Source organism: Neoarius graeffei, chromosome 13, assembly GCF_027579695.1.
Source record: "Neoarius graeffei isolate fNeoGra1 chromosome 13, fNeoGra1.pri, whole genome shotgun sequence".
Taxonomy (NCBI): Eukaryota; Metazoa; Chordata; class Actinopteri; order Siluriformes; family Ariidae; genus Neoarius; species Neoarius graeffei.
In genome coordinates, this window is record NC_083581.1 from 24,269,636 (window position 1) to 24,289,446 (window position 19,811).

Here is a 19,811-nt window from a genome sequence, read left to right on the forward strand (position 1 = left end):
AGGTGGATAGGCGAGGTTTGGGTGTGGCACTTGATTTGCCATGTCACACGCCTTGAAAGGACACAAAAGACAAAATGTGGAAATCCACCTTCGGTTATTTAACAAACATCAAACACAAAAACTATTCAAGCTAACCAGGGGAAACATGTGGGTGAGTTTTGTTTGAGTAAAACAACATTCACTGGATGAGATCCTCAGCTCGGTGGCATTGTCTCCACTTGGAGTTTCTCTGTTTTTTTAGCAAGTCTCTGCTCTGCCTTCACAAAGTCGTGCTTCATTTAGAGGCAGAAATAAACAGTTCGCTCGATTTAGAACACCCAGTGCCTTGTCTGGTAAGTCCTGCTAGTCATACCGCACGTAAAACAGTTCACAGTGCAATAAAATGAGAAATTAACCTTCATGAAATCATCTTACCTTGGTAGATGCTTATCAAAACCCAGATGAGGAACGTTTTGTAGGAAAGTGGTCGACCCTGAAATAAGAAGGTGAAGCAAGGTCACGAGAAAACCTTTCCTTTTGTAATTCGACATGAACCAAGAAGTCAAATACCTTTAGTAAATCCTTGTAAAGTTCAGGATAAAGCATAGCCACTTCAGACTTGACATCTTTATCCAAAACCAGGGAGAAGACGGGGAACATGGTGTAGATCGTCGAGTAGCTACAGAACGCCGAATAAACACGTGTTAAGAATTAGCACTCGTCTTTCAGAAACCTGCTAAACAATGGCCTGTACAAGTCTTGGCACTGTACAGGAGATGGGTCAATACTTGGTAGAATTCTCTTTTCCTGCAATTTCAGCTGCAACTCAAAGTCTGGAATTGGTCTCCTCGATCAGGTTTGCACATCTGGATCCTAATATTTTTGGCCAATCTTCTGGAAAAATTGCTCAAGCGCTGACAAATTGGACAGACTGTTCATGAATAGTAAATTTTCAAGTCTCAATCAGACGGAGGTCTGACGAACACATTCAGGTTCTTGAAACCCTTCTTTGGGTGGCACGGTGGTGTAGTGGTTAGCACTGTTGCCTCACAGCAAGAGGGTTCTGGGTTCGAGCCCCGTGGCTGACGGGGGCTTTTCTGTGTGAAGTTTGCATGCTCTCCCCGTGTCTGCGTGGGTTTCCTGCAGGCGCTCCGGTTTCCCATACAGTCCGAAGACATGTGGTTAGGTTAACATGGGGCGGCCTTGGGCTGAAGTGCTCTTGAGCAAGGCACCTAATCCCCAACTGCTCCCCGGGTGCTGTAGCATAGCTGCCCACTGCTCTGGGTATGTGTGTGTGCTCACTGCTTCAGATGGGTTAAATGCAGAGGACAAATTTCATTGTGCTTAAGGGTACATGTGACGAATAAAGGCGTCTTCTTCTTCTTGAACCTTAGGGTCTTTGGAAGGTGAACCTCTACATCTACCCCAAGTCTTTTGCAGACCGGGACAGGTTTTCTTCTAGGATTGAAAAAAACTCTGACCAGCTTCCCAGTCTGGATTGGTGAAAAGCAACCTCAAAACATGATGCTACCACCATCAGGCTTCACTGTATGGATGGTACCAGGGTGATGAAGCAGTGTTGGGTTTCTGCCAAATACTGGACTTTGTGTCAAGTCCAAAAAGTTGGTCTCATCAGATGATGTTTGCTGAGTTTCTGATACAACTCCAAACAGCAAATGGCTTTCTTCTTACCATTATTCCATCAAGCCCAGGTTTGAGGAATTTCTGGTTAATGGCTGTCCTATGAAGAGCTTCTCCCATCTGAGCTGTGGATCTCTCCAGCTACTTTAGAGTTTCCCTTGACTTTTTGGTTTCTTCTCTGACTAATGTCCTCTTTACCTCACCACTGAGTGTTGGTGGACGGCTTCCTCTTGTAGAATCGCAGTTACTTGCGCCACATTCTTCCCATTTCAATAATAAAAGATTGAGTGGAGCTAAAAACTCATGGATGTCCAAATACTGGGATATTTTGTTGAACCAAACTTTGATTGATACTTTTCCAGAACTTTGCTTTGAAGAACAGGCAAAAATGTCAGGATCCAGATGTGCAAAGCTGACGGATACAAATTCCAGTAAATCAATCAGTCAGTGTAATAAGCATGAGAAACATGCCTCCACGGTGTGAACAGGCATGACGTCTGGAATTACCATAATCAGGGCAATCATGTCTAGTCATGCTGCGATACATCGATTTGTATCAGACAATCTAATTACGAGCGCAGAACTGTCAGCAACGAACAGTGCGGGAGAGCTTTTTAACTCTTAGTTTAACTAATTTGTCCGCAACTTATTCTTACAACGTAAAGACACTCGACAAGATAGTCTTTCATGCAATTTTCTGTTTGCAACTCTTTTCATTCCTGCTGTGACAAATTATGGCAACAATTGAAAATGGGGGATGGTTTCTTCCGAGTCTTGACTCACAGCTATAAAACTATGGGTCATTTTTTTTTCTCAACCACACACTGCCTTAGAAACGCTGATACACAGTACACAAAACTTTGCCCCAAGTATGAAATGACTATCTCAGCTCATAATTTCTAGCATTACAAAGGAGCTATTGGTGTTCGTCGACTTCCATGCAGTCAGCACTGTTCGAACTTCTTCACTGTAACAATACTGCAGCTCAAATCAAATGTCACAGCAGTATGCAATGCATAATTGAAATGCCAGTGAGATTTCACCGAGCACGATGAGTCACCACAGCTGTGCGAGTACGCCACTCACCCGATGATGAGAAAGCCTTGATAGAGAGGAACTGATGCGAAGTAGAAAACGGAGGAGAAGACGGCCTAGGGAAGAGCCGAACAGAAAAAGTTAATACCGTGCACTATAGCCAGGGCAGTTCATCAAATTAGTTTTGACTTACACATGTACTCCAAATCAGTTATCCACTCCGCATAAACTGTATTAACATATACCGACTGGCTATAATATTATGACCAATAATATGACAGGTGAAGTGAAATAACACACTCGTATTACAGTAGCACCTCTCAAGGGGTGGGATATACTGTATGTATATCAGGCAGCAAGAGAACAGTCAGTTCTTGAAGTTGATGTGTTGGAAGCAGGAAAAATGGGCAAGCGGAAGGATCTGAGTGAATTTCACAAGGGCCGAATTGTGACGACAGACGACTAGGTCTGAGCATCTCCAAAATGGCACATCTTGTGGGGTGTTCCTGGTATACAGTGGTTAGTATCTACCAAAAGTGGTCCAAGGAAGGACAACTGGTGAACCAGTGACAGGGTTTTAGCCAGCATGAACTTTTTCAGCAGTTTGTACGACAGTAGCTCTTCAGTGGGATTGGACCATATGGGCTGGCCTTTGTGCCCCATGCCAATCAATGAGCCTTCGACACTTATGACCCTGTTGCTGGTTCACCGGTTGTCCTTTCTTGGACCATTTTTGGTAGGTACTAACCACTGCATACCGGTAACACCCCACAAGATGTGCCATTTTGGAGATGCTCAGACCCAGTCATCCAGCCATCACAATTTGGCCCTTGTCAAAGTCACTCAGATCCTTACGCTTGCCCATTTTTCCTGCTTCCAACACATCAACTTCGAGAACTGACTGTTCTCTTGCTGCCGGACAGTTCTATTTACAGTCATAGGCATTCAACATTTCATCGTAGTATGAAATGCTGAATGCCAAACCTGGTTCTTTCTGAGCTTGTGGAGTTTTCTGCTGTTTGTTTTTGGCAAGTACCAAGAGCAAAGTCATCATCTAGTGACTAACCTGAAGTGGGAAAGCCTATAAAACATTCCTGTTAATTCCTCAACTTCTGGCCATACTCTTCAACCCAAGTGACCCAGCAGTCCATTCTACTTCCTTATGCTCCAGAATATACACACTATTTGGCCAAAAGTTTGCGGACATCTAACCATCATGTCCATATATGGTTCTTCTCTAAAATGTTGGCACAGTGTTGAAAGCACACACCTGTATCTATCTGATGTCCTGTAGGCTGTATCATTACAATTTCCCCCTCACATATACAGTCGTGGTCAGAAGTTTACATACAGTGGCATGAATGTCATCTTCGATATCAACGTCATGGCAATATTTGGGCTTTCAGTAATTTATCTGAACTGTTTTTCTGTGGCGGAATGTACAGCATACATCTTTAATTAAAAACAAACAAACAAACAAACAAACAAACAAACAAACAAAAAAAACCTATTATTTGGTGCACATGTTTTAATTTTCTTTGGGTTTTCTGAAATCAACACAGGGTCAAAATTATACATACAGCACACCTAATATTTGGGTAAAATGTCTCTTTGCAAGATTCACCTTGACCAAACAGTTTTGTTTACCATGGACAAGCTTCTGGCAGAATTCTGATTGGATATTTCACGACACTTTATGATAGGATTGGTAGAGTTCAATTAATTTTGTTGGGTTTTTTTCTTGGTATGGACTCGATTTACAAGCACAGTCCATATATTTTAAATAGGGTTGAAGTCAGGACTTGTTTTAAGCTTAATGTTCGCCTGCTTTATCCTCCACAACCAGCTCTGATGCGTGTTTGGGTTCATTAGCCTCCCAAGTTGTGTTCAAGTTTCTGATGGTTTATGCTGAAGAATTCTGAGCTAGTCCTCCTCCTTCATTATTCCATCCACTTTGTGCAATGAACCAGTTCCACTGGCAGCAAAACAGCCCCAGAGCATGATGATCCTACCACCATCACCAGCTGGTACAGTGTCCCTCTGTATATGGTGCTCATTGTGGCCAAACAACTCAATCTTTGTCTCATCTGACCATACAGCTATCCTTCAGAAGGCTTTTTCTTTGTCCGTATGGTCAGTTTCAAACTTTAGTTAAGGTTGAAGGTGTCAATTTTGGAGCAGGGGGTTATTTCTTGGATAGCAGCCTCTTAGTCCATGGTGACCTGAACTGTAGACAGTGATCCATCAGCTTCCAGTTCATGGCAGGGCTGTACCATGGCGGTTCCCAGGTTGTTCCTGACCATCCAAACCAATTTCCTTTCAGCTGAGGGTGACAGTTTGGGTTTTCTTGAAGCGAAGTGGCTTGGCAAAGTGACTACACCTCACAATAACTTGGATACAATTGTTTGAACTGATCTTGGAATTTGCAGTTGTTTAGAAATGGCTCCAAGAGACATTCCGGAGTTGTGTACATCTGCGATCCTCTTTCTCAGACCTGCACTGAGCTCCTTGGACTTTCCCATTTTACTGTGTGCTGGTCAATCCAACGGAGTGCTGTAAACAAACCCTTTTTATGAAGGCACAGAGAAGCTACCAGCTGGAGTCAATCATGATCACTAACAGGAAGTTAAGAGACCTCGGCCTTGGCAAGATAAAAGACATTTTGGAAGTTTCAGCACCTCTGAATTAATCATCTAAGTGAGCGTATGTAAATTTTTGACCCTGTATGCATAATTTTGACCCTGTGTTGATTTCAGAAAACCCAAAGAAAATTAAAACTTGTGCAACAAATCCTAGCGGTTTTTTTTTAATTAAAGATGTATGCTGTACAATCATTCTGCCACAGAAAAAGAACAGTTCAAAGAAATTACTGAAAGCCCAAATATTGCCATGACATTCATGTCACTGTATGTAAACGTCTGAGCACAACTGTATATAAAAAGGGGTCAAAAGAGGTTCCAGGACGACAATGCCCCTGTGCACAAAGCATGATTCATGAAGACATGGTTTGCCAAAAGTGGAGTGGAAGAACTCGAGTGACCTGTACAAAGCCTTGACCTCGACCCCAACGAACACCTTTGGGATGAACTGGAAGCCTGACTGCACCCCAGACCCTCAGCGCCTGAGCTTACTAAAGCTCTTGTGGCTGAATAACCACAAATCTTAACAGCCACGCTCCAAAATCTGGTGGAAATCCTTCCTAGAGGAATGAAACTTAGAATATCATTTGAGAGCGGCTAGATGTGGAACATGATGTTCAAAAAGCACACATCTATTAGGTGTCCACAAACTTTTGGCCACATAATGTCGCTCACGAATACTTCGTTTCATGCTAATTAGCCTGGTGTAGTTGTTAGCATTGTCACCTCACAGCAAGAAGGTTCTGAGTTCGAGCCCAGAAGGGCCTTTCTGTGTGGAGTCTGCCTCACAGACCCTGATTTACATCCAGGAGCTGCGTTTTATTGTCTAAATCAAAGTCCTGGTGGTCCACCATTGACGTATTGTGACTCTCGGAACGTAACAAATGAGTGCTTCTCAGCAACAGCAGATGGGCCAACTGTGCTGCAAGCTGGAATTAGGACTGGCATGGAGAAAAGAAAGCTGGATCTTTCAGTCCATCACAGATGATCAAATGCCAAATTCATTTCACAGTAACAATACTGAAGCTTGTCCAAGTGAGTGACTGCGCTACTTAAGCACAATGAATGCTTGTGATGACTTTGAGATGTGATCCAGATCCATTAGTTCTGAAGGAAACTGCTCTGGCAAGCCGCAATGTAAGGAAGTTCCATATTGGATGTCACCATCCAATTAGTTCTATGACTAATTGGAGGACCAGAAGTCTCTGGGTCGCTCAGGTTAATGAGAATTTGAACAGCTGAGTGTCCGTATGCAGTATTTGTTCTCAGTAAGGAAGCCAGCACACAGGAAAAACGCCTGGCAGTCGGGGAACGTAAGGATGTATGTATGTACACTACCGTTCAAAAGTTTGGGGTCACCCAGACAATTTTGTGTTTTCCATGAAAAGTCACACTTTTATTTACCACCATAAGTTGTAAAATGAATAGAAAATATAGTCAAGACATTTTTCTGGCCATTGTGAGCATTTAATCGACCCCACAAATGTGATGCTCCAGAAACTCAATCTACTCAAAGGAAGGTCAGTTTTATAGCTTCTCTAAAGAGCTCAACTGTTTTCAGCTGTGCTAACATGATTGTACAAGGGTTTTCTAATCATCCATTAGCCTTCTGAGGCAATGAGCAAACACATTGTACCATTAGAACACTGGAGTGATAGTTGCTGGAAATGGGCCTCTATACACCTATGGAGATATTGCACCAAAAACCAGACATTTGCAGCTAGAATAGTCATTTACCACATTAGCAATGTATAGAGTGGATTTCTGATTAGTTTAAAGTGATCGTCATTGAAAAGAACAGTGCTTTTCTTTCAAAAATAAGGACATTTCAAAGTGACCCCAAACTTTTGAACGGTAGTGTATAAATAAATAAAATCTGTATTTGCTGATTATACAAGGTCAGGATTATCGAATGATGAATAAAGGTGCAGCCAGTAAAACGTTCCCAGCAGAGTCATGGAAATGTATCCACAATATACAAACGCGCTGATAGGAGGCAGAGTACAAGAGCGGGGGAAGAAAGGAAAGAAAAAGAAAAGAAACCCAAACGCTTTTTTGCTGCATGACTAAAGGGAGTAATCTCATAATATGTTTACTGTGCTGTATGTTTGTTCAACAAACTACTGTTGAAAATTCTGGAAGCATACTCTACTCGTTAACACTGATCCTCATTAAACATCTGAGTCATAGCATGATCTGTTCCTACGCTCGGGTGTGTAGAGAGATTATTTTGGGGTTCACCTGGAAAGTAAAGGCATTCCGCTGGAAATATAAGTGGTTTACTTTTTTTGCTTTACACACACACACATATATACATACACACACACACACACACACACACATATACAAGAGAGAGAGACACACACACACTACCTGCATGGTACTGATACAGAGGCTTCTGTGGATGACAAACTGACTGAGGGCAGCAGATCTCTTGTAGCTGTTTCGCCCATGAACCATGAGCAGTCTGCCCAGGTGCTTAAACTGAGTCACTGAAAAATCGGCAGCGAGCGAGGCCTGCTTTCCCTCCTGACAAAACACACACAACACATTTTCGTTCAAAGGAGAAAGAAAAGAAAACAGATTTTCTCGTTTGGATTACAGAGACAACGCTAGAAGACTGATCTCCGGTGCGAACGAAGATTCTGAACTTACTGAAATCACACGGGCCGGAGAACTACAGAGTTTCAGGGGAAAAATACAGTCCCACGTAAAACCACGCCAATTTAATCTGGGTTGTGCTATGTTAGTCATGAGTGAGTCAATATCAGTTAACCAACTCATAATGTCTCATTTTCAGCGTTTGGAAAGAGCGCTTGGCCCACCGCAAAACTTGGCCTGGGCCAATTCTGTCTTCGCGGCGTTTGAAGTCCCTGTAGACACAATATTGTAAAACGAGGAGAAAAAAAAAAAACAACCCTCTACCACCTACACGTTTCAGTGATCCCACACCGCTGATGTCCTCACTGACAGACAAATATAGCCAGATGTAGGTCAAAAACCCATTCGCACCGTCTTGTGGCTTTTCTTTTACTTTGCACACTACTTCCACAATTTAGGCCTGAAGAGTGGGAGATGTTTGTCCAGATGTGCGCATGTGTAGAGTATGTGATAATGATGCGGTAAGAACACATGGAGAGACTGCTGTGAATGTGTGCGACAAAACGTTCGACGCTGCAGGCAGACAGGGACCCAGCGGCTCTTACTTTGCCTTCCACTCCCACGCCACAGTCAGCTTCCTGGATCATGCTGACATCATTTCCTCCGTCCCCTGAGAGAGAGACAGAGAGAGAGATAGCCGAGTTGGCTGTGAGACAATCACAGCTGCTTTGACCAGTCCTGCCCAGACTGTTGTAGGACTGTTTTTATGTAGTTGTGCAACACAATTTTGTCATATTTCATTATTATTTACTGCACAACTCAAAACAATAAAGCATTACATATACAGGGTGTTTCAAAAAAAATTGACATCATTTCACAATCTAATATCTTTGCCGACTCTTGTTCAACTGACATCAAATTTTATTTAGGTATAGAAATGTCATTCACCGGAAAAGAAAAGGCGTTTTGTGCGTTCGAGTACGCTCGAACAAGTCGAAAATTTGTGAAATCGTTCATGGAATCCACATACTTTGGAATTTCTCATTCAAATTTTGGAGAAATAAAATCTTATATTGCTCAACATTAAGCCTGTTCAGTTTCATTTGCCTCGATTACATAGTTTTCTGGGATATTTACATCTCAAATAAGATCAAATTTTTCGAAACACCCTGTATTACACAGCCGTATGCGTCAATGTGTGGACAAAACATTCACTTTAAATTTTACACAAAATCTTCTCAAGCTACTAACATCTGAAACGGCTCGCTTGGATTCCTGTATGTTTTAGTGCAAATTTCATTTACTACGTTCTAGTATAACTATGCTCGAGTACGTTTTAAAATGGATATGAGGCTCAAATTAAAACCTTGTGCACGGTTTTTAGACATAACCTCCGTTTTGGTTCCAGCTCATACCAAGTGTTGGGATTCCTTGAGAAGAACATTTGATTCGTTTCTAACTTGACACACTTTTAAGGTTTGCATCTGACTTGCTCTCGTACATTTGAGGGAAAATGTTATGATGATGATGAAACGTGAATGATTTTTGGCAAAGGAACAATAACGTGCATGATGCGCTTGTACAGATTTTAATCAATTCATGTTTTTACGGGCGGCACGGTGGTGTAGTGGTTAGCACTGTCACCTCACAGCAAGAAGGTTCTGGGTTTGAGCCCAGTGGCCGGCGGGGGCCTTTCTGTGTGGAGTTTGCATGTTCTCCCCGTGTCTGCATGGGTTTCCTCTGGGTGCTCCGGTTTCCCCCACAGTCCAGAGACCTGCAGTTAGGTTAACGTGGGGCGGCCTTGGGCTGAAGTCCAAGTATGCCCCTTTTCCACCAAAGCAGTTCCAGGGCTGGTTCGGGGCCAGTGCTTAGTTTGGAACCGGGTTTTCTGTTTCCACTGACAAAGAACTGGCTCTGGGGCCAGAAAAACCGGTTCCAGGCTAGCACCAACTCTCTGCTGGGCCAGAGGAAAGAACCGCTTATGTCAGCGGGGGGCGGAGTTGTTAAGACCAACAACAAGACAGTGAAAGATCGCCATTTTTAAGCGACGAGAAGCAGCGGCTGTACAAACGCGAAGTCATCCATTATTATTATTGTTGTTGCTGCTTCTTCCGTGTTGTTGTTGCTTCAATATTCGCGCCAAGGTTTATGCAAACGTACCGACGTAACTGACATATACAGCGACGTAATGACGTGGCTTCCCTTAGCACCACGAGCTATGGAAAAGCAAACTGGTTCTCAGCTGGCTCGCAAGTTGAACGAGTTGTGAACCAGCACCGGCCCCGAACCAGCCCTGGAACTGATTTGGTGGAAAAGGGGTAGTAGTGTGGCTGCCCACTGCTCTGGGTGTGTGCGCGCGTGTGTTCACTGCTTCAGATGGGTTAAATGCAGAGGATGAATTTCACTGTGCTTGAAGTGTGCACGTGACATATAAAGGTTTCTTCTTCTTAGTTGGTTACTAGATGTTTATAAATGTACCAAACTTGGGGCAACGCTCCAATTTCATTGGATGCAGAACTATACAAAGACAATAAAGGCTTTCTATTTCTATTCTTTCTATTCTATACTCTATGCTGGTTGAGAGTACGCTGTGCGCATTTTGGCTGCCGCTTCTCACCAGAGTTTTATATTTTATTTTAGCTTTTCTTTTTTTTGTGTAGTTTGATGTGTCTTTTTTTTGTTTGAGCATTTTGTCTGCCAGTTGTGGTGTAGCTCCGGACCCAGTTTTGGGTGTCGGTTCGCCGCTGGTGAAGCCGGTGCTCCTTGCTATGGACTGCAGTGAGCTTGTTGCTCTTTTAACATTGTGGTTGTCCAGCGGTGCTTTTGTGCTTGGCGTGGTGTTCCGAGCGTTGTTGCCCGGGTGCCGTCGCGGTGGCTGTGCAGGCGGTGTGGGATTTATCTTCGTGCCCCTTTCGGTGGGACTGTGGCAGCTACACCATTAGAATGACATCCTGACCTTCTTTTGGTGGACTTTTTTTTTTCTTTTCCCCCCTAATTGTAAAACGACCTTAGGTATGAGAAAGCCACTATATAAATTCAGCTGATTATTATTATTATTATTATTATTCATTTCTCAAGTCTGTGAAGATTCTCAGTCATCCAGGTCATAGTAAACTGTGGGTGGTAAAAGAGAGCAGCTGGACTTGCTTGAAGATTCTTGAAGACGTTTCACCTCTCATCTGAAAGGCTTCTTCAGTTCTGTCTGACTAATAGGGAGTATCAGGTATTTATCCTCTCATGGATGAAAAGCAATCCTAAGGTATACTCACCCAACCAGAGAAAGATGTTTTATCCAAGGGACTAAACTTTGCAGTTTCACCAGAGGAGATACCAGTGGTAGACCTCATCACAGAGTCAGCCATCAGAAACAACAATCTGACCAACACAGAGGCAGAACAACTTGGACTGAAGGTATCAGCTGCTCTTGCCAGTGCGAAAGCACCCCCCTCCGACCTCACCATCCAAGAAAGGAGGGCTCTTACATTGCTTCAAAGAGACCGGAACATCACCATCCTTCCTGCTGACAAAGGGAGATGCACAGTGGTGCTAAACACAGCGGACTACCACTCAGAGATGACCAGTCTCCTCAGCGACACAACCACCTATGAAACCTTGAGGCGGGATCCCACCAGTTGTTACAAAAAGAAAGTTGTTACCTGCCTGCAACAACTAGAAAAGGACCAAGCCATCAACCGATCTCTGTACTACAGACTGTACCCTGGGGAAGCCGAACACCCACTCTCATATACGGACTCCCCAAGATTCACAAGGAAGGAGCTCCACTCAGACCTATCATCAGCAGTATAAACTCAGTCACCTATAACACTGCCAAACACCTGACCACCATCCTGGCTCCTCTTGTTGGAAACACGCCACATCACGTCAAAAACTCCCAAGATTTTGCGACTAAAAGTTGCAGATCTCAAACTAGACTCAGATGAAACCATGGTTTCCTACGATGTCACTTCTCTATTCACCTGCATTCCCACCACAGAAGCAGTCGAATCCGTTAGAAAACGACTCTTTCAAGACAGCACCTTACTGGATAGAACGAACCTTACCACGGACCAGATTTGCACCCTGCTTGACCACCACCTATTTCCAGTTTAATAAAAGTTTCTACAGACAGAAGCATGGATGTACCATGGGCTCACCACTGACCCCTATTGTGGCCAATCTATACACAGAGGAAGTGGAACATACAGTAAAGCTTTGCTCCCAGCCACTGGTTCAGATATGTGGCGGACACCTGGGTTAAAATCAAAACCCATGAGGTGGAAGCCTTCTCTAAGCACATCAACGCAGTGGATATCAACATCAGTTTCACTCGGGAGGACGTCAGTGGGAATAATCTAGCCTTCCTGGATTGTGATGTACACATTAGACAAGACAGAAGCCTTAGCATCGAGGTCTTCCGGAAACCCACACACACAGACCAGTACCTACTCTTCGACTCACACCACCTACTGGAACACAAATTAGGACCTTGCAACACGGGGCTCAGAACATTCCTACAACGGTAGAGGGAAAGGAGAAGGAGCAAAATCACATCAAGAAAGCACTTCAGAACTGCGGGTATCCCAACTGGGCTTTCTTCAAGAGCAGAAAAAGGAACATAACAGACGAGGAAGATAACAGGAACAAACGCAAGAACATTGTCATTCCCTACATTTCTGGTCTATCTGAAAAGCTCAGGAGGATCTTCTACAAACGCAACATTCCGGTACATTTCAGACCCAGCAACACCCTGAAGCAGAAACTGGTCCACCCTAAGGACAGAATACCCAGACACAAACAGGACAACGTAGTGTATGCCATTCAGTGCAGTGAGGAATGCACGGACTCCTATATTGGGGAAACAAAACAACCGCTTCACAGGCGCATGGCTCAACACAGGAGAGCCGGTTCCTCAGGCCAGGACTCTGCTGTCTGTCTTCATCTTAACAACAAAGGACACTCATTTCAGGATTGCAACGTACTCATTTTAGCCAGACAGGATCGTTGGTATGAGCGAGGAGTTAAAGAAGCCATTTTTGTCAACCTGGAACGGCCATCACTGAACAGAGGTGATGGTGGTCGAAGACACCATTTATCAGCCACCTACGATGCAGTCCTCGGCACACTTCCCAGACAACTGAATGCACACCAAAACCCAGCTGTTTTCAGTGACTCACAGGAGGACAGAGAGAACCAACAATCCACTGATCATCCCAACGACTCTCTAGGCCGTTCACACCCAGCCCCCAGTGACCCACACCAACAGGATGACTCAACGACACCTTAGGATTGCTTTTCATCCATGAGAGGATAAATACCTGATACTCCCTATTAGGCCAAGTTTACATTAGACCGTATCTGTCTCGTTTTCTTCGCGGATGCACTGTCCGTTTACATTAAAATGCCTGGAAACGCCGGGAAACGGGAATCCGCCAGGGTCCACGTATTCAATCTAGATCGTGTCTGGTCCGGTGCTGTGTAAACATTGAGATACGCGAATACGCTGTGCTGAGCTCTAGCTGGCGTCGTCATTGGACAACGTCACTGTGACATCCACCTTCCTGATTCGCTGGCGTTGGTCATGTGACGCGACTGCTGAAAAACGGCACGGACTTCCGCCTTGTATCACCTTTCATTAAAGAGTATAAAAGTATGAAAATACTGCAAATACTGATGCAAATACTGCCCATTGTGTAGTTATGATTGTCTTTAGGCTTGCCATCCTTCCACTTGCAAGTAGTAAGTGATATGCGCTGGGATCTCACACACAGCGGCTCAGTCCCGAATCACTGCTCGTGCGCTATACTCGCGCGCTCTGTGAGCTGCGCAGGGCCGGAGTGCGCACCCTCCAGAGGGCACTCGCTGTTCAGGGCGGAGTGATTTGGAGCGCAGGATGCCTGCGGAGCCGAGCGCATCCGTGTATTGGTGTTGCTGTGTGCACGCGAATCGTTTTAAAAATGTTAATCTGATGATCCGCTGATACGGTCTAATGTAAACCCCACCTTAGTCAGAACTGAAGAAGCCTTTCGGATGACAGGTGAAACATCATCAAGAATGACTTTTCTTTTAATATAAATGAACCCAGTTTTGGTTCCTCCTCCATCCTGTATGGCCTTCTGGTGCTCGAATACATGGGGTCATTTAACATCTTTGCGCTAAATTAAAATATCATTCGGTGTCGCAGCTCTGCGATGACGCTGATGGTGTACAGTGTACTCACCCACAGCACACGTGAGTTTCCCCGTGCGCTCCTGGAGCAGCCGGACAATCTGAGCCTTCTGCGTTGGAGCACAGCGACAGCACACCACAGCCGGGCACTGACACGCCAGCTCCATAAACTCGTACTCGTAATACTTCAGGCATACCTGCAGGAACGGGGTGTTTAACGTCTTCTTTACTGAACACTTTACACACGGCTAGTAATCGATCAACAAGTATATCTACACCTACACAGGGCTCGACATTAACGCACGCACCTGCCGTACTTGGCTTCCCCGGAATTTTGTAAACAATAACATGGCCAGATGACTGATGGGACTGAACTAGTTTATTGATCTAACTCTTGAATGATTACTATAAAAGATTGCTATTTTCAACAAACATTCAACTCGTGCGGATTTCACTTGTCTGGACAAACATTTGGTTGTCCCGGACAATAGGACTACCGTTAACGTCGAGCCCTGCCTACCTTCAGCAAAAACAATCAGATGACATACAGCACCTATGATGGAAATCAAACGCGTAGCCTATTATTAAAACGGATGGATCCGGAGCTTCTTTGGTTCAAATACTCGAATAAGCATGAGTGATGAGGAGCAAAGCCAAATAATGCATTAAAAAGGACAAGTCTTCTGAGCTTAAACAGGGACGCTTCACAAACAACCTTCTAGTGAGTTGTTCTAGTGAGGAGATATTTGTTTAGCATTCATGGAAGGAGTCTCCAGTGTCCGTGCTCTGTAACAGCCAGATTGTGAAATTTCAGAGACAAACTAGATGGAGGAGGGACGGAGAGTTTTGCGGTTTGCGTTTTCTTGACAAAATAGTGAGCTGCACTTTTTTTCCCATATCAACTTCCATAGAGAGAAAGACTGGTGAGGGAACGACTGTTTACAGGTGGACGTTCCACTCAATCAATCAATGTGGCCTCAGCCGAGCTATACTCCTGGTGGCCCAGTCATCACAACTGTTGATGCATGATGCTAGTTCAGAGAGACTCTGAGCCCCAGTGTGTCCAGAAAGGTGGCTGGAGGGCGGCCCCTCCTCAGATCACCATGGGTTGGACGCCACAGCACCAGCTGACTTGCGGGAAAATCAGGGTAGTGATCGCAATGACCAACAAGGCCAAGCCTCCTGTAGTCAATCCTGTCTGAGATACGGAGGGATGTCCCTGTACAGCTCAGAACTGGTGATATAGTCTCTTGAGCTGATGTTAAAGGCCAATTTATGCTGACAACGCAGTCCTCGCAGACAGTGTCGCAGATAGCGTCTGCGTAGCCCCCCCACCTTCGCAGACGCTCTGCGCACACCTCCCAAAAATCGTGACCACTGCAGAAGCCTCGCAGACAGCGTCGCAGACGAGAGGGCTCTGATTGGTCCACTCTACATCCGCTGTACACACACTTCCGCTTCCCTTCTTTCCCGGTTTGTTTTGTTTTCACGACCGCCATTTTTAAAAACACGAGCGAAGATGGAGCAGCACGAAGAGCGGTTGATCGAGGAAGTACGTACATCTATACGACTCCAGTTCTAGTCATTATAAGTAACCGGAGGATAAACACTCCACTAACCACACCCACCAACTACTCCTAGCGACTTCACGCCCCCTTGCGTTGTGGCGGTGAATAACATCGCGCACGCCTATTACTCCCCGCTCAACGATAAATTACAACTGTCTGCGAAAAGCTATCTGCGAAAGCCTTGTCGCAAGAGCATGCAGAGGCCTTAAGTCTGCAACACTCCAAGCAACATATCACTTCGCTCCCACCAACGGCAAGGTCTTGATGAGGTTTCTGATTTCAAGTACCTTGGCTTGCGGGTGAACTCGTCTGTGACGGACATCGAGGTCGGAAAAGGCCTAGCTTGGAAAGCACTCAACAGCATGGCAGATGTTTGGCGAGCAAATCGAGCTAAAGCTTCATTTCTCCTCAACTACTGTCGAATCTGTTTTGCTTTATGGTTGTGAGGGCTGGACCCTGGGTACTTAACATCAGCCACAACATACACTACCGTTCAAAAGTTTGGGGTCACTTTGAAATGTCCTTATTTTTGAAAGAAAAGCACTGTTCTTTTCAATGAAGATCACTTTAAACTAATCAGAAATCCACTCTATACATTGCTAATGTGGTAAATGACTATTCTAGCTGCAAATGTCTGGTTTTTGGTGCAATATCTCCATAGGTGTATAGAGGCCCATTTCCAGCAACTCTCACTCCAGTGTTCTAATGGTACAATGTGTTTGCTCATTGCCTCAGAAGGCTAATGGATGATTAGAAAACCCTTGTACAATCACGTTAGCACAGCTGAAAACAGTTGAGCTCTTTAGAGAAGCTATAAAACTGACCTTCCTTTGAGCAGATTGAGTTTCTGGAGCATCACATTAATTTGTGGGGTCGATTAAATGCTCAAAATGGCCAGAAAAATGTCTTGACTATATTTTCTATTCATTTTACAACTTATGGTGGTAAATAAAAGTGTGACTTTTCATGGAAAACACAAAATTGTCCGGGTGACCCCAAACTTTTGAACGGTAGTGTAAAACACAGCTATAAATTAGGCATGTAACGATATATCATGCGATGATAAATCGTGATACAAATGTGACAATTGAAACAGATGTAACAAGATCAACCGTGAGCTACTGTTCGCTTGCGTATCCCCCCGCTCTCACTTACATCAGAACGCAAGCGATCGAAGGAATAGGACACTTCTTATGAACGTTGACTTCAACAAATAATGAACCCTGAAACAAGTAAGTAAAGAGCAGTGTCTCTCCTCAGGGATTTCACATAGCATCCTGGGAAACCGTCATTCTGAAATAGCATTTTGCTTCTTGAAATAGCATCAAAATCCACCCTATATGTTTCGTAAAGACATTCAGTCGGTAAACAGGAAGTCGATGTGCGACAGACCTGAAAACGGTATACACGGTATAGAACCCCAAGCTGAAGCTCGGTACCAAATATCAAGCAGTTGTGATTTGGAGTTGCTGAGAAAAGTGTTACGAAAATTTTATAAATCCACCCTATACGCTTCGTAAACACACTCAGTCGGTAAACAGGAAGTTGATGTGTGACAGACCTGAGAACGGGATACACGGTATAGAACCCCAAGCTGAAGTTTGGTACCGAGTGGCTGTGATTCGTGGTTGCTGAGAAAAAGGGTGTTTCGGATGGATGGAGGTAAACTAGTATACCCAATAACAGAGGTCTGCGTGGGACAGAATTTTCAGTCCCGCGCCCGCATTGTGCAGTCCCGCTCCCGCAAAGAATTATGATTTTCAGTCCCGCTCCCACCATATTTTGTCCCGCATGATGCAGACGTTCGCGTTATTTCCCTCACACGAGTGAGAACGACTTCCAAATGTCTGATTTCAGGACTCTTGACTTTTTAACGGTAAATGTACCTCTTTTTAAAGCAGCACTTACTTCTGAAGCACTGTGAGCTTCACTAGAGGAGCTCTGCTCTTCTGCCATGATCGGAGATCTTAAACACGGAAGAGCGGAAAGGAATCGGAAACGTACGCGAGATCAGACCACATCCGCAAATTTAGGCATCTTAAAATGTTTTTATTAATGCCAAATAAAATATCCAGCACAAATTATATATGATAGACATAAATTAATAATTTATAAATTTTATTTTAAACACGTTTTTAGTTAGCGGGACTGCAGCTTATCACCTCTCCCGCATTGTGCACTCCCCTTCCCGCCCGCGCCCGCAATGAGCTTTCAAAATTCGTCCCGCGCCGCACTGCTTTGCGTCGGGTCCCGCGGGAGTGCAGGGCTCTACCCAATAATAAAAACATGAAATCGCATTTATCATCAGGCTGTGTAATCTCTTAGGTTTTCTTCTTTTTTCTGTAACTGTGTTGTTTAGACAGCAGAAGGAGCAATGTAAAACAGGGGAAATACACATGACTTCGCTGTAGGTGGAAGTAACAGCTCTAATGCTGCGAAAACACACACAGACTGTGAAAGAGGGTGCTGTGCGATTGACTATACAAATAGATTTAACAAGAAATCAGAGCTGTCTCTCTTTTTACAGATTGCTGAAAGATAAAGAAAAGAGAAGCAAATGGAGGAACGACAAACTTTTATAATTAAAGGAGAACTGAAGGCAAATTTATCATCAAAATTCTATTTCTCATTTTATTAAATATCAGAACGCATTTTTGATCGCTATTCTGTCGCTGCTATAGCAAGTTATGAGTGTTTGAAATACGCTCTGTAATATATCAGTCCGTATGTCAAAGCGATGGCCGTAAATGAGATTCGTTGAGACCTGTGCGAGACATCGTAGGACGGAAGTAAAACGTACAGCGGAAATCAAAGCGACCGACATCTGCCAACGTTGTCAAAAGACACGCACGCGCTCTTTCGAACGCTGACGTGATCAAGCCGGAAGTTGTGTGTGTTTTGATAGCAAATCAGGAAAGTTTGAAAAAAGTAGGCGTCATTTAAACTCGTTTTTGTGCAATATTTCGTTTGGAAAACAGTTTTCAAAACGGCGGCGCTGACACCTGGCCGACACTTGACGGTTCGAAGTCTCGCACAAGTCTCGTGAAGATCGCGCGGATAAGCGACGCCTGCTGTGGACCAAACGAACTCAATTCAACGTGGCTAAAAACCGAATAGGCCGATACGTATTTCATTGCAATTAGTTGCCAATACGAGTCACGATATAAGGTTACTAAAACCGAAAACGTAACTGAATAACACGTGAATTAAGATCTAAAGCAAGTTTAATTTTTTTTTTCGTTTCCGTTTCCGGTTGAGAGTACGTCGTGCGCGTTCTGGCTGCCGCTTCTCACCGGAGCTCTTATTTTATTTCTTTTTCTATTTTTTTTCTTTCCTGTGTGTTTGTGTAGTTTGGTGTTTGTTTGAGTGTTTTGTCCACCGGTTGTGGTGTAGCTCCGGACCCAGTTTGGGGCGTCGGTTCCCTCCAGGCCTTGGTTCGCTGTGGGCGATGCCTGCACTCCCAGCTGTGGACTGCAGTGAGCCTGTTGCTCACTTTACATCGTGGTTGTCCAGCGCTCTGTGCTTTAACGCTTGGCGTGATGTTCCGAGCGATGTTGCTTGGTGGCGTCGCGGCGGCTGTGCAGGCGGTTTGGGACACACCAGTGCTCTGCGTGGCGGAGCTTCTCTGCTCGCTGTGTGGATCCACGGCGTGGTGTTCGAGCGATGTTGCTGGCGGCGTCACGGCGGCGGTGCTGGAGATGTGGGACTTGTTTTCGTGCGCCTTTTGGTGGGACTGTGGCTGCTACACCACGGGAATTACATCCTGACCCCTACTTGGTGGACTTTTTACTTTTTATTATATTTTGTTTTCTTTCCTTGTCTATAATTGTAAAGCGTCCTTGGGTTTTTTGAAAGGCGCTATATAAATGTAACTTATTATTATTATTTCAGTTCTCCTTTAAGAAAAGGCTGATTCGTTGCTAATTTTTTTAATAAAAGGAATTTTTTAGTTCATACAGTAGGTCATTACATTTAATTTGAACAAAATTAATATTTAAAGTTGATAGAGAATAGGAAATCCATGCTGTCCAATCCTTTGCAAATCGCTGTGATAAGAGGAATAAAACACTTCTTCGGGATGGGATTGGGTTCTTGGAAAATGATCAACAGCCCATTGTTGATCATTTTCCTGTAACAGCATGCCCCCCCTCGTGTTTCACTACTTCCACATGTTGGATGCTTT

At 44.3% G+C, this 19,811-nt stretch overlaps 2 protein-coding genes across 3 annotated transcripts in view; both read right to left on the minus strand.

Moving 5' to 3' along the window:
* src (v-src avian sarcoma (Schmidt-Ruppin A-2) viral oncogene homolog) overlaps nt 1-19,811 on the minus strand; it is a 409,402-nt gene that overhangs the window by 366,159 nt on the left and 23,432 nt on the right. The gene's annotated exons all lie outside the window — the stretch shown is intronic.
* The window catches only part of LOC132896505 (probable phospholipid-transporting ATPase IIA), a 154,626-nt gene that overhangs the window by 12,182 nt on the left and 122,633 nt on the right, over nt 1-19,811 (minus strand). For both annotated transcript variants that reach the window (XM_060937371.1, XM_060937372.1), the window contains 6 exons: nt 14,113-14,257; nt 8,501-8,565; nt 7,668-7,823; nt 2,707-2,771; nt 550-658; nt 415-472 (listed from right to left, as the gene is read on the minus strand). In XM_060937371.1, the coding sequence (XP_060793354.1) occupies nt 415-472; nt 550-658; nt 2,707-2,771; nt 7,668-7,823; nt 8,501-8,565; nt 14,113-14,257 (598 nt within the window). The remainder of the gene's footprint in view (nt 1-414; nt 473-549; nt 659-2,706; nt 2,772-7,667; nt 7,824-8,500; nt 8,566-14,112; nt 14,258-19,811) is intronic.